General features: G+C 34.7%; 1 protein-coding gene across 1 annotated transcript in view; it reads left to right on the top strand.

Moving 5' to 3' along the window:
* LOC141508601 (NACHT, LRR and PYD domains-containing protein 1a-like) overlaps positions 1 to 16299 on the top strand; it is a 275129-nt gene that overhangs the window by 75004 nt on the left and 183826 nt on the right. Inside the window, 1 exon segment of the mRNA XM_074217379.1 lies at positions 6000 to 6158. Coding sequence (XP_074073480.1) covers positions 6000 to 6158 — 159 coding nt within the window.

Raw genomic sequence — 16299 nt, 5'->3', positions numbered from 1 at the left:
GGGGTTAGATTCCAAGCTCTCTTCCTGTTCTAAATTTGCAAAATTTATTAATCCCTTTTTTCCACAGTCCCCTATTTTGAAAAGGGAACCACCGTTCTTCCTTGTATACAGGTTTGCAATAAGGGGTCATCCTGAATTCTTCATTCTTCCTCATCCCCTGTATCACGTAAATTACTAGGTCTTATTGTCTTACTTACACAATACCTCTCACATCCCTCCCCACTTATCTACCCACATGTACCATCATAATTCAAGCCCTTATCTCTTCTTACTTCAATTACTGAAATTTCCTCCAAATTGGTTTCCCTCCCTTGAGTATATTTTTACACTGGCCCTGGAGTTAGAAGGACAGGAGTTCAAATCTGACCTGAGACACCCAGCAGTGACTGTGTGATCCTGGACAAGTCACTTATTCCTGATTGTCTCACATCCAGGGACATCTCTAGTCATCCTAATCCACATCTGGCACTGAACTCAGATGACTTTGGACGAGAAAGTGAGGCTGGTGACTTAGCACAGCACCCCCTCACTCAAATCTAATTCACATGAATGTTCAGGGCTTCACATCACCACTCTGATGTCGCTGCCTTTTTTGACAAACAACGCTGAATATGTGTGTGTGTGTGTGTGTGTGTGTGTGTGTGTGTGTGTGTATTCATATACGATAGACTCATCGAATAACCAAACATATAAATATATAGATATAAATGCATGTATTTGTATCGGTCTTTCTACATGTGCATATGTATATGCATTATGTTTGTGTATACAAGCATAAATATACAAATAGATACGCATAAATGCACACACATGTGTATAAATGTGTATGTGCATATTTAAGCCCTTCTTTCTCACCAGAGTATGGTCTTAATTAAGACAAAATCACAAATTTGACTTAAAAATAAATAAGTTAAATCTTCCAGAGTTTGTCCTTAAATAAGACAAATAGAAACTAAGGTTTCAGCATAAGTGTTTAAAACCTTTCAGAGTGTAACCCTAAACAAGGAAAACAAGTTTAGTCTTAAACACCACATTTTTATCCATACTATTATTATCTCTAAGGTTCAAAATGCTCATAACTAGAACCAGTTCTAAAATCTGACTCATAGAAAGAAATTAAATTAACACTTTTATAGACAAAGAGTCATATAACTTTGGTGAGAAACCAATGAAATTACAGATTCTTTTTAAAAGATGTCATCTTAAACATTATGATTTCTTTCCCTGAGTTTTAGTTTGATATCTATTTTAGTTTAGTTTGATATCTATTTCATGTCAGAACTGGCAGGGATTCAATTACCAATGAGGGGGAGTGCCTTCTCCTGACCAAGGATAATTATAATGTTATGAATAAGTGATAGCCTCCATAAAACATGGGAGTTTTCCTCCCTTTCCAGGATGTGTCTTTCTGTGCTTGGTTCAACAATTAGGAATTTATGGATGTTACTATTAGCTAACCAGTCAAAAAGACACCTGCAGAGTCAACATTCAAATTTGTAGATGGAAAGAAATAGACCTTGATATGGTTAGAGTTGATATTCAGAATTATAACCTTTAATTAGTGACTGAGGAAGCAAACTTTGGCCAGAAATATAAGTTTAAAACTTATTCACTTTGACAATATATACATGTATATATATATACACTTTAGATTATTTCTGCTTTTTTCATTATTTTCATTATTTGATTGAAATATTGATCAGTCCACAAGAATTTATTACCAGGCACTATTCAAATTAATGTAGATAAAATGAAAAGTATGAAAGAGTTCCTGCTCTTAAAACCGTATCTTCTATCTAAAGTTCCATGGTTATAGAATATAAGGTTTTTTTAGGGGAAGGGACTGTTTCAATTTTCTCTTTTTTTAAACCCTAGAAATTAGCACAGTGTCTGTATTTAATGAATGTTTGTTATTGATCAAAATCCATTCAAAATCACAAAAATAAGAAAACATCTGGGAGTTAACTAATAAGAAACACAAATTTATAAAAATTATAACTTTGTATAGAAAAAAGGGAGATATGAAGAGTTGGAGAAACAGTAAAATATCAGTCATCCTTTAATTTATGAGATTAGTGTTATGCCTGTCAAATTACCAAGGAAATATAGAATCAGATAAAATAATAACAAAATTTATTAGGAAATAGGGAGCATTTCCAGCTCTCAAATTTCATTATAAAGCAATAGATATCAAACTTATTTGGAAGTACTGAAAAAAAGAAGAGCAGATAAGGAAAGGAATCAATATAAAGAATAAACAGAAATCTTTGAAAACAGTATCTCACTTTTGGATAAACCCCCCCAAAATAAAATTCACAAGGGAAATGATTCCCTTTTCCCATAAGTTCAGACATGAGAGCTAAAAAGGAGTTTAGTGGAAATTCAATTTCAATTCTCATACCATAGTAAACTCAAAATGGATTAATTGAATTAAATATAAAAATTTACATCATAAAAATAATTATATGAGAACAAGATCAGGTATCTTTAGTAACTATGAAAAGGGGAAATTTCTTCCACAAGAGAGAAAAGATTATAAAATATAAAACAGACAATATTGACCATACCATTCCTTAGTTATCAAGACCTTATTTATATCAGAGAAAGAGATTGGAAGGTTACCTTTTCTTATTGTTACAAATGTTTTATATATGAATTTCACTTTTATATTCATCTAGTTCTGAAGGTTAGTTTTACTATGGAAACTCATTAATGGATTGTCAAATTTCTTTTCATCACTGAAAGAGTTTATTTCTGTTTTTTGTTAACTGAGGCATTTTGTGTTGTTAGAAACATTCCAGTGTTAACTCTAAATTATCAATTATCAATTTGTTAGCATAAAATTATGCAAAATGTATTAGACATGGAAATTTTCCAATTTTTTGGTATAGTTCTAAATGATTTTCAAAGATAGTTGGACTGATTCCCTATCCTACCACAATCCTCTGGAAAAGGATTCTTTTTCCTCCTTCCCCTGTCCTCTGGAAAATTGGATTCTTATTCCTGGAACTCTCCTTAACTTTGATAAACCTGTTTTGATCTTATTTTGCTTTTGTCCAGGCCTACAGATCTCCACCCATGCCACTCCCTGACAATTGAACTGCAACCCTTTCTTCCTTTGCATCTCTCCTTTATGTGTTGTTTCTCCTTTTAACTTCCTTGAAGAAAGTGACTAGTTTGTTTTGGGGGGATTTTTTTGTGTTTTTTTTAAGATTTTTTTTTGCAAGTCATATGGGGTTAAGTAACTTGCCCAAGCCCACACAGCTAGGTAATTATTAAGTGTCTGAGATCTGATTTGAACTCAGATACTCCTGACTGCAGGGCCTGTGCTCTATCCACTTCTCCACCTAGCTGCCTCAGACTAGTTTGTTTTTATTTATATCCTTAGACTGTAGCATAATTCCTAGCCCACTAGGAGCGCCTTAAAGATTTTATCTGTCTACCTATCAAAATTAACGGAAAATGGTATAGAAAATATTTCATCACTATCAATGATAAATGCCTGATATCCTAATTTTATATGGAATTAATAAAAGAGATAAATGGATCAATAGATAGGAACAAAATAATAGTAAAGAATGGTCACATGAAAACATGAACCAAATTACTAATCACTATTAATTAAAACCACTCAGATTTTAAATTATACTATATAAATTGGTAAACTTGACAAAAAATAACAAGTCAATCTTAGAGGTACTGTGTGAATATAGGAACATTAATACTCTTTTGGTATCTTATTAAATGTAATGCAATTTAAATACCCAAAAGAATATTTGTAGAGACATAGGAATAAAATAACAAAGTTCTTTGAAACTTTACTAAGTTTAAGTTTACTAAGTTTAAGAATGTCATGAGTAATAGTGGAAAAAATATGGGAAGGACAAATGCTATTAGGTAATATCTCAAATCAAACAAAGCAATAATCATAAAAATAATTTGGGTCTAGTTTTAAAAAAAGAGATAAATGTAATAAATCAGGTATACAATATAAAGAAATATAAAACAATATTATAGTGTTTAATAAACAACTCAAAAACCCTAGACACTTGGGAGAAGAACTTGCTATTTGACAAAAAGAGAAAGAAAATTGCTAGGAACCTGCATAGAAACCTAGTGGCAGACATTAGGTTTGGAACAAAACATCACACTGTGTGCCAGGATAAGTTCCAGGTATTTATGATCTCAATATAAATTCTCACATCCTAAATTAGAGAATAAGGAAGAAATTACTTTTCATTTTCATGGCTAGAGGGAAAGTTCATGACTAAAGAAGTGAGAGGGGATCACTAAAGGAAAAATTGACATTAGTCAATTTAATTATTTAAAATTGAAAAGCTTTCACACAATCTAATGTAGTAAAAATTTCAAAGGAAAAGATGTAACTAAAAAAAAGATTTGCTTCAATTTTCTCTGATAATTTTCTTATATCTATGATATATATAAAGAATTTTTCAGATTTATATGACTAAAAAGACATTGCCCAATAAATAAATGCTAAAACAATAAGATGAACAAGCAGTTTTCAAAATAAGTTAACAAAAACCATGAAAAAAATGATCGACATGAGAGTAAAAAGGCTATAAATCAGTGATAATTAGAAAAAAGTGAAATAAGGTACTACCTTTGAGGTACTACTTCACACCTTTCAGACTAGCAAAGATGATAAAAGAGGATAATGACAAATGTTAGAGGGACTTTGGAAAAACAGGTTACAACACTGTGCCTTTGGAGGAGCTGTGTTTGATCCAGTAATTCTGGAAAACAATTTGAAACCATATCCAGAAAGATCCTTAAGAGAACATGAGTCTTTGACTCATTTATACTCCTATAAAAATATATTTTTTAAAAAGTCATAAAAAAAGAAAGGTATTCATTTATTTAGTTATAGCAACTTTTTGTGATAGCTAAAAATTGGGAATTAAGATGTCCTTTCATTTGTGAAATTACTAAAGAAATTACAATATATGAATTTAATGAATATTATTGTGACAAAGTTTAGAAGTAATTGGGAATACATCTGTGAATTGATAATGGAAAGCAAAGTAAGCAGAAAGAGAGCAGTTTATATAAGGATGAAATTTTAGAGGAAAAACAACCAAAAAACATGAGTCCAAGAGAATGAAGATTCTCCTCAGCTCTGATAGAGAGGTGATTAATTTAAAATGCAGGAAGAAAGATTTTTGGACATAGTCACCTTGATCATCAATCAGAGAATGACTAAAGACATTTTCACAAATACTTAAAGAAATATCACTTCATTTATGAAATAAAAGATTAAAGAAGCATGGGAAGAATCAATGAATCAACTTAATTAATGCAGAAGAAAGTGAGCAAACCAGAAAAAGATTTGTTCAACATGAATTCAACAATCTAAGAGGAAAGAAAAAGAAAAATCAAAACTGAAAGTTGTGATCTTATAATTATTAAGTAGTGCCCAAATAAGAGTTGAAAAAAAATGTACCTTCTTCACATATATATATATGTATATATATATATATATATATATATATATATATATATATATATATATATATATATACATATGGAAGTGCTGTAAAAATAGTGGAACTTTTTTCAAAATGAAAAGAATTACATGAGTATGTACATGTTGCAGTGGTTAAATGCGAAAGATACTGAGTGTTCTTGTCAATTAATTCCTGTCTCCCTTCCCACATTATTTCTAGTAATTATCAGCATCAATTTTTTCCTTATTTTCTTGTCCTTCATAGTTCAAATTGTTGACCTAATGTAGCACAGGCATGAGGATCAGAATGGTAAGAATGGGTTGATACATTAGATTAGGGACAATTTTTTTAAGGAAATTGTACTGTTTAGTGTGGAATGGTGAAGATAGTGGCTAAAAAAGGAGTGGTGGCTCTGAGTTACCTTCCAAAAATAGAAGAAAGAAGTAAATAGAAGAAAGAAGTAAATCCTGGGGAAGGAAATGATTCATTAACCTATGGTTGTATGTGATTGTATGTGGTTGTATCCTACAGGTTGGATGGTCTCAAGGTAACTTATGTGCAGTGTCAGTATCTCTGTTCTGCTCCCAGTTTGAAAAGCCTGCACTTGAAGCATATTTTCTTTGTGGATGATGGCAAGAGGTTGCCATGGGAGAAAATGGGAAAAAAGAATTGTCAGCTACAGACACTAAGGTAAGCCCCTTATAAATGTCCTCTCTGAACCATTAGGGACACAATGTTAAAGTAAGTAGGAAAACAATACTGATTTGAGGAGGTTGACTGTGCTCTGCCTGTCGAAGATTATGGAAGGACTTTAAGCACCTTTATTCCTTAAGGAAATTTTGCACAATAGACCCTTCCCTTCACCAGGCTTTTGACCCCTTCTCTCTGATCCCCCATTGAAACTACTCTGAACTTCCCTTGATCTATGCCAAGAACTGATAAAAATTCCCCCATGTTTTCTTTACCCTATGTTTCTTGTGCTAAAGGAGCTCAGCTCTGGTGTAAGAAAAAGGAATTGGATTGATAAGTAATAATGGGAGAAAATAAATACATTTCACTAAATAAATGTTACTGAAAGGGTCCCTTTCTGTGGAAAAAGAGTCTCTATATTTCTTCACCCAAGGTTTCTACCTAGAAAATTTGCTTCTCTTTTCAGTTTGACTACTTTTCCAGTACTGTTATTGGTCACAAGACAGACAATAGTAGACAGCATCAACTTTAATTTCCTAAGTCTACATCACTTCAGAGATGTCTCCCCATATTTCTCTGAATTCATGTTCTTTGTTTCTTTTGTATACATAAGTATACATTATTCATTGTAAACTTAAAGTCAAAATGAAAAAAGGAGAAATAAAAGAATGCTTCCATGTACACAGCAGAAAATGAGAGGATTCCTTATAAAGCAATTTATCTTCATTTCACAAAAACCCATGTAATAAATCCAAGATATTTTTTCCAAAACAACTGAACTACTCTGTGCTATTTCTTTTGTTCTCTTCTGTATATTATTTTTTCTTTACCCCATGCTCTCCTACCTTAGTTTCTCTGAACTTCTTGATCTTAATTTTCCAAATGAATCCTATTATTATTTTTTCTAACGTAGTAAAATGACTTTAATTGTTTAATTGGGATGGCACTGAATAGAATAGTTAGGAAAAAATTTCCATTTAAAAATTTTTTTAAAAATTTAAATGTTTTAATTATCTCCCCATGATCAATGAATATTTATCTATTTTTTTAAAATCTGATGTTAGTGTTTTATGTTTCTCTTCATGTAGTTCCTTTGTTTTGGTAGGTATACTTTTAGGTATTTTATATTGTCAAATTATTTTATTATTTTATTTACATTTTAATTTATGCATTACTAAAATAGTCTTGATGTAAGAGTAAACATAATCCCCCCCCCATTTAAAAAACCTCACAAGAAATAAAGTGAAAGAAAGTGGGAAAAATATGTTTCAGTCTGTGTTCAGAAACCATTTGCTCTGTTTCTGGGGTGGATCACATTCTTTATCATAAGTGCATGAGAGAAGCTATGTCCATATTTTTCCTCACAGCTGCTATTTCTGATTGTAATTCTATCTATTCCTCCCCACTTCCATTTATTCTATTTTCTCCCCCCTTTCACTTTGTCCCTCTGTGCTAAGGGACAGTGGAGTGGTGCAGGGGACAGAGCTTTGGCCCTGGGACCAGGAGGCTCCAAGCCATCCCACCCCAGACACAGAGCAACTAACCACCTGTGTGATCCCCTGTATAGCGCCCAACCCCACTACCTTGCAAAAAAACCCAACATAATCCACCCTCTGGGGTGGATAATCTACCCTCTGCTTAATCACCTACCTTTCCCCTCCCCTCCCCCATCTCCTTTATTCCATCCCTTTTGTCTCCTTTTTCCCACTAGGGTAAAAGATTTCAGTACCTTATTAATAGTGTATGTTGTTTCCTCTCTGAGCCATTTCTGGTAAGAATGAAAGTTCACTCATGTCTCCTAACCTTTCCCCACCCCCTACTCTTGCCAAGGCTTATTCTTGACTTTCTTCTGTGAAATATCTTAGGCCATTCTTCCTCTCCTTTCCTTTTGTCTCAGTACATTCCTTTTCGCCTATAGACTCCATCTTTACAATATATTATGCCTTCATATTCAGTTCCCTCCTGGGACTTGTCTAGATATGCTCCTCCTAACTGCTCTAATAAATGAGAAGATTCATATGAGTGTCATCAGTATCATCTTCCCATGCAGGAATACACGCAGTTCATCATCATTAAATCCTTCATAATTTGCCCTGTAGGCCCACCTTCTCTATGCTTCACCTGAGTCCTGTACTTGGAGATCAAATTTTCTGTTCAGCTCCATCTGTTTCAATGGAAATGTCTGAAATTCTCCTATTTCATTGAATGACCATCTTTTCCCCTGGAGATGTTCAGTTTTGCTGGTAGTTGATTCTCGATTGTGTTCCAAGCTCTTTTGCCTTGTAGAATACTATATTCCAAGATTTATAAGCCCTTAATGTTAATGCTGCTAAGTACTGTGAAATTTTGACTACAGCACCATGATATTTGGTTTCCTTCTGGCTCCTTGTAATATTTTCTCTTTGACTTGGGAGTTCTGAAATTTGGCTATAATATTTCTGGGGATTATTTCTTTGGATCTCTTTCAGGAGGAGATCAGTGGATTTTTCTCAATTTCTCTTTTGCCCTCTGCTTCTAGGATATCAGGGCAAAATATTCCTGTAGAAATTCTTTAAAAATGAAGTCAAGGCTCTTTTCCAGATCATGATTTTCAGGTAGTCCAGTAATTTTGAAATTGTAACTTCTAGATCTGTTTTCCAGGTCAGTTGTTTTTCCAATTAGATATTTCATATTTTCATCTAGTTTTTCATTCTTTTGATATTATTTTATTGTTTCTTGATTCCTCCTAAAGTCATCAACTTCCTTTAGCTCCATTCTACATTTGAAGGAGTTGTTTTCTTCAGAGAGCTATCCTATTTTCCTTTCCATCTGACCAATTCTGCCTTCTCCTCATTAACTTTTTTGGACTGCTTTTTCCATTTGACCTAAATTGGTTTTAACATGCTGTTTTCTTTGGCATTTTTGGTATCTCCTTCCCCAAGCTGCTGACTTGGTTTTTATTTTTTTCCTGCATTGTTCTCATTTTTCCCCCAATTTTTCCTCCATCTCCCTTATTTGATTTTCAAAATCTTTTGTGAGCTCTTACATAGCTTGAGCACAGTTCTTTTGTTTTTTGAGTCTTTGGATACTGAATCTTGTACTTTGTCATCTTCTGAGTGTGTGTTTTCATCCTCCATGGCACCAAAGTAATTGTCTATGGACAGGTTTCTTTTCTTTCTGTTTACTCATTTCCCCAACCTGTGCCCTGGTTTTGAGGCCATTCTGAGTATTGTTGGGACACTCCCACAAGGACCACAGTTCCTCCAAGGTTCTGACTGCTCTCCTGCCTGTGCTCTTCTCTGTAGATGATCACAAGCATACCCCTCTGCCCTGGAGCAGTGAGGAGTGTTCTTGTTCTATGGCACTGGGCGGGGGGGGGGGGGGGGGGGGCGGGGGGCGGCGGCCCTAGACTGGGACCAGGGTCTGAATGTGGACACAACACCAGAGTCCTGTCCCAGGGACAGAGGAAAGACCTCAACAGTCTTTCTCCCACCCCCTTAATTTCCTTGGGCTGAGTGCTCTGAGAGTAGTTGCCAGTTGGCTCCCTGCTGGGTGGTTCCACAGGCCTCTTTCTGTTTCCCAAGATCTGGGCTGTCCTGAAGGCCAGGTTGGCATGGGCACCATGCTCAATCTGGCAGAAGTTTCTCCAATGATCTTCCAAGTTATGCTTGGTGTTCCTGGGTTGAAAAGTCTGAAAATTGCTTCTATTGCCATGTGCTGATGCTGCCAGTGACCCAGGCACCCAATGGGCTATTCCCAGGAAGCTGGCATTCCTTTACTCCCACCTGGTGATCCTGGTAGTGCTATTACCCCCTTCAACCCCATGGAACAGTCTTTACATGATCTTCCAGGTTACTTTGGAGTAGAGAAATGCCTCATTGGACCTCTCTCTGGGTTCTGTCTCTTGAAAATTTAGTTAGAGTCATAATTTTAAGGTTTTTGGAATATTTTGGAAGAAAGCCTCTGGGAAACCTTGTCCACATGCCACCATCTTGGTTCCACCTCCCAAAATTATTTTAAATTGTCTAAAATTCTATTGAATCATATTAGTCACACATAGTATATTTTCCTAGCCACTCCTTTAATAAAATCTGTTTTAGCTTTATCTTTGTGTAAGATTTTGAGTACTACCTTTGCTGTTTTTACATAATACATTCTATATCAGCCATTTCTTTTATCTCCTGTGTATCTCTCATTTTTGTTGTGCCTCCATAAAGCAACAAATTGTTGAATTCAGAATCTATTCTTCTATCCTTTCCATCCAGGGTAAATTCAACCCCTTCATATTCTAACTTAAAATTAATTTGTTGTACATTACCTTCCATTCTGTTTCCTCATTATCCTTCTCACTCTAATTATCCTATGCCTCCTCACTCATCTAATTGATTTCTATTTGCTGCCTTGCCCCCTAACCCTTAATGCATCCCCTTTCTTATATTCTAAATTCAATCTCTATCAATCTACGTATATTTCTAAAATTTTCTCCCTATTACCCCGCCTCATTTTTAATCTACTTTTCTAAAAGTCTAACTAGTCTCTTTACTTTCTTATTTCTTTCTAAATGTAGAAGGCTTTATACCCTCCTAGCTGTACATGTTTTTCTCACTCACTTTTTTTAAAGTGAAAAAAAAGTATGCTTCAATCTATATTCAGATTCCATCAACTCTGTCTTTGGGCTGGATTGTATTACTTATCATAAGTCCTTCAGAATTCTCTTGGATCACAGTACTGCTTAGAAAAGGTAGGTGATTCACAGTTGATCATCCTGCAACACTACTGTTACTTTGAATCTAATACATTTTCCCTATACTTTCCTATTTGCTCATGTAAGTTTTTACTGAAAGTATCCTGGTCACCATTTCCCATAACAAAACTGCATTTCATCTTCATCTCAATCTCATACTACAATTTGTTCAACCATTCCCCAGTTAATGGGCATTACCTCAATCTCTAACTCCCCACCACCAGAAAAGGGTTACTCTAAATATATCTATATAGAGATTCTTTTCTTCTCATATTTCATCTCTTCTGGAATGCAGACTTAGCAGTAGCACTGCTAGTCCAAAGAATAGGCTTGGTTTTATAGCCCCTTTGACATAGTTCCAAATTTATATACAGAGTTGTTGAATCATTTCACAACTCCTCCAGCAGTATATCAATGGCTCAATTTTCCTACATCCTTTCCAAGATTTGTCATTTTCTCCTTCTCTATTGGCCAATACAATAGGTATAAGGAAGTACATCAGAATTGTTTCAACCTGCATTTCTCCTTTCAATAGTGAGTTAAAACATTTTAAAAATGATTTAAAAAGATTACACTGATGACCTTGTTGGAAAATGGTTCATATCTCTTGATCATTTATCAGTTGGTGAATGGCTCTTGTTTTTTATAAATTTGACTCAGTTCTCTATGTTTAAAAAAGTGAAGTCTATATTAGAGAAAATTTTTTCAGTATTTTTTCCTGCAGTTACTATTGCTCACTGCATTTCCATCCATCTTATTCCCCCACAACTCCCTTTTATTCTATTGTCTATCTCTTTTCACCTCCTCAAAAGTATTTTGCTGGGGGTGGCTAGGTGGCACAGTGGATAGAGCACCAGCCCTGGAGTCAGGTAGAACCTGCGTTCAAATCCGGCCTCACACACTTAATAATTACCTAGCTGTGTGGCCTTGGGCAAGCCACTTAAACCCATTGCCTTGCAAAAAACCTAAAAAAAATGTATTTTGCCTTTGACCATCCTCATGCCTCAATCTTCCCTCCCTTCTATCTACTCTGCCCCCTCCCAACCCCTTTCCCCCATGCCTTTCCTCTCCTATTTTCATCTAGGGTAAGATAGATTTCTATATCCAGTTGAGTGTATATGTTATTCTCTCTCTCTAAGTCAATTAGGATAAGAGTACAACTCACTTACTTCCCCTCCTCTTCCCCCTCTTCTCTTGAGTCACAGTATTATCTTGCTTTTTCTTGACTCTTTTATGTGAAATGATTTAACACATTCTACCTCTCCCTTTCTCTTTTTTCCTCCAAGTATATTCCTGTCTTCCATTAAGTACATCTTTTTAATATATACATCCAACGGCCCCAATAAGTGGGAAAGTTCGTGTGAATTATCACTTTCATCTTTCCATTCAGGAATATAAGCAGTTCAATATCATTAATTCCTTTATGATTTGTCTTTCCTCTTCACTTTTTTTATGGTTCATTGTATTTGTATGGTTCATTGTATTAGTTCAGCTCTGGTCATTTCATCAGGAAAATTTGAAAGACCCCTATTTTACTGAATATCTATCTTATTCCCTGAAAGAGTATTTTCAGTTTTGTTGACAAGTTGTAATCCAAGTTCTTTTGTCTTCTGGAATATAACATTCCAAGCCCTATGATCCCTTAATGAAGAAGATGATAAATCTTGTGTTATCTTGACTGTGGCTCTACAATAAATGAAAATTTTTTATGGTTGCTTGTAATATTTTCTCCTTGACTTGGGAGTTCTTAAATTTGATGGTAGTATTCCTGGAAGTTTCCATTTTATACTCTGTTTCAGGAGGTGATTAGTGGATTCTTTCAATTTCTATTTTACCTCCTGTTTCCAGAATATTAGAGAAGTTTTCCTGAAGAATTTCTTGAAAAATGGCATCTAGGCTCTTATTTTAGTAATGGTTTTCAGGTCGCCAGTATTTTTTGAATTATCTCCTGGATATTTTTTTCAGGTCAATTGCTTTTCCATTGAGGTATTTCACATTTCTGTCTAGTGTTTCATTCATTTAGTTTTGTTTTATTGTTTCTTGATTTCTCACAAAGTTATCAGTTTCCTTTTGTTACATTCTATATTTTAAAGATATCTTTTCTTGAGTGAACTTTTGTATCTCTTTTTCCATTTGGCCAATTCTGCTTAAGGCATTCTCCTCATTGGGCTTTTTGAATCACATTTTTCCATGTGGCCCTGTCCAACTTTTATTTTCTTCAGTATTTTTTGTATTTCCTTTACCAAGGTGCAACCCAGTTTTCATGATTTTCTAACATTGCTTTCATTTCTCTTCCCAATTTTTCCTCTGCTTCCCTTATCTGATTTTTAAAAGCCTTTTTGAGCTTTTCCATTCCTATTTTTCTTGAAAACTTTGAATACAGAAATTTTGACTTTGTTATCTTCTTCTGAATGTGCATTTTGATTTTCTATATGATCAAAGTAACTGTAAATGATTGATTTATTTCTTTTGTTGTTTTCTCATTTCCCCCCAGCCTAAAATCATGTGATTTTATCTTTTTATTAAGATGGAGCTCTGCTACCGGGACGGAGGTCATATTGCCTCAAGCTTTTGAGGATTTTTGAAACTATTTTCAGAGATACCTCAGGGACATGAAAGTTTTGAATTCCTCTAAGCCTCCTTATGACAGGCTATGACCACTCTCTCAGCCTGTACTCTGGTCTGTGACCAAAAGCACTCCACTCTGCCCTGAAGTTCCCTGTTTTGCTAAGGCAGTAAGCTCTGTTATTCTCATCCTTTCCCTGGGACTGGGGTCCCAGACTGTGATCTGGATCTGAGTATGGAAAAAGCAATGGAATCCTAACTCAGTGAAAGCAAAGAGACCCCTGCAATCTCTCTCTGACTCCTCTACCATCTGTAGGTGAAGAGTTCCTGAAGCAGCTACTACTGGAGATTAATGGTTCCCAAGGCCTGTTTCTGGGGTTCTGCTGGGGTCAAGTCTGCATTATTGAGTCCCATGCTGAATTGTGCTCCTATCTCATTCCAGTGTGGCAGAGTTTTCCTGTTGATCTTCCTTGGTGTCCTTGGTGATTCCTGAGCTGAGAGGTCTGGAAAGTGCCACTGCTGCCACTGACCAGGCACTGGACTTCTTATTCTTGGACAGCTAGGTCCAGTTCACTCCAATGTGGCCTATGCTATTCTGTGCTCCTCTCACTCCAAGGCAGCAGACCCTTCTCAACAATCTTCCAAGTTGTCTTGGGCTAGAAAATTGTTTGACTTAGTCTTTTTGTGGATTCTGCCATTCTAGGAATTTGGTTAAAGTTATTATTTAAAGGTATCTTGAGTGGTCTACTGTTGAACTCAGTTGAGTCTCTGCCTTAACTCTGCCATCTTGACTCCACCCCTTATTGTTCTCTCTTTTTAACCTATTTCCAATGAGAGTAAGACTTCAGGGCTATCTATCCTCTACCCAACTTTCTTCTTTATCAGTTCTTTCTTTCATGTCTCATTTGTATGAGAGATTTACTCCTTTTTATCTCTGCCTATGCAGTTTTATTTTTTTAGCATCCCCCCATCACAAACAGCTCAACCCAAGCTTTTCTTTCAAACTATCCAAATAATGATGGTAGTCATAAGAGTAGCAGTAACATATTCATATATAATTGGTCTTTAGTGTTTAACTTTATATTTCTCTTGGATGTTTTTTGATAAATTTTCATTTAAGTTCTTTTTTAGTCACAATATCTGAAAGTCTTTCGATTTGTTAAAGATTAATTTTCTTTCATTTAGGATTATACTTCACTTTGCTAGATAAATTTCCCTTGGTTGTAATCTCATTTCTTCTAATCTATGAAATGTAATGTTCTAAGACCTACAATCCTTCAACATAGTAGCTGCTAGATCTCATAACATCTACATGAAATTCTACAAAATACTGTTATCTCTCTGCTTCAAATATCTTTCTTGTAAACAACATAATGTAGGATTCTGGATTTTAATCTACTCTGCTAGCCACTTATATTTTATGGGAGAGTTCATCTTATTTATATTTACAACTATAGGTCTCCATGCCATCTTGCCTCTATACTTTTCTTTTTCCTTTCCCCTTATCCCTCCTCACCAATGTTTTTTTGACTACTACCTCTATTAGCCCTCACTTAATCAGCCTTTTTTCCTTTCCTTCTCCCTTTCCCTTTTTACTGTTTTTTAAACTTTTATTTTAATTTTACCTCTATATTTTACTGGTGTTCAAAAGCAAAACTCTGGTGAGGAAGGATAGGATGAAAGGAAAGAGGGGGGTGGAATGGGATAAAGGGTAGAGGAGAGTTATATAAATCATAACTGTGAATGTGAATGGAATGAACTCTGCCCTTAAATGGAAGAAAATAACAGACTAGATTGAAAATCAGTATCCAGGGGCAGTTAGATGGTACAGTGGATAAAGCACTGGCTCTGGAGTCAGGAGTACCTGGATTCAAATCTGGTCTCAGACACTTAATAATTTCCTAGTTGTGTGGCCTTGGGCAAGCCACTTAATCCCATTTGCCTTGCAAGAACCTAAAAAAAAGAAAAAACCAGTGTCCTATAGAAGGAGATAGCAGAGTAGATTGTAAATCAGTGTCCTATAATCATTTGTTGTTTATGAGAAACATATTTGAGGTATAGAGATACACACGGAATAAAATTAAAAGACTGGAGCAGAATACATTATGCTTCAAATGAAATACAAATAACAGGGACAAAAATCCTGATCTTTGACAAATCAAAAGCAAAAATAGATTTCTTTAAAATGATTAATGAAGGAAATTACAACTTTTTTAAAGGTACTATAAACAATGAAGCAAGATGAATATTAAACATATGTGTACCAGGGGAATAGCATCCAAAGTTACAGAGAGTCTTAGAAAGCAAAACTGTATTAATGGGGGAATCTCAATCTCCCTCTCTTAGAATTAGATAAATCTAACCACAAAAATAAGAAGGAAGTTAAGAAGATGATTAGAATTTTACAAAAGTTAGATATGATAGGCCTCTGGAGAAAATTGAATGGGGATAAAAAAGGAAAATACCTTTTTCTCTGCAGCACATAGCACCAGCACAAAAAATTGCCTGTGAATTATGGGATAAAAACCTCAGAATCAAATGCAGAAAGGCAGAAATATTAAATGCATCCTTTTCAGATTATAATGCAATAAAAGTTATGTGTAATAAGGATCATGGAAATATGAAGAAAAATTAATTGGAAACTAATTAACCTCATTTTAAAGAATGATAGGACCAAACAACAAATCCTAGAAATAATCAACAATTTCATCCAAGACAATGACAACAATGAAATATTTTACTCAGTAGGATGCAGGCAAATTAGTTATTTGGGAAAATCAATGAATTGGACATGTAACTAAAAAAGTTAGAAAAAGAAAAATATTAAATACTAAATTAGAAATTCTGAATATC

The sequence above is a fragment of the Macrotis lagotis genome, chromosome 1, assembly GCF_037893015.1.
Source record: "Macrotis lagotis isolate mMagLag1 chromosome 1, bilby.v1.9.chrom.fasta, whole genome shotgun sequence".
Lineage (NCBI taxonomy): Eukaryota > Metazoa > Chordata > Mammalia > Peramelemorphia > Peramelidae > Macrotis > Macrotis lagotis.
Note: the sequence above shows the minus strand (reverse complement) of the source record. Positions and strands in the feature narration are given on the sequence as shown.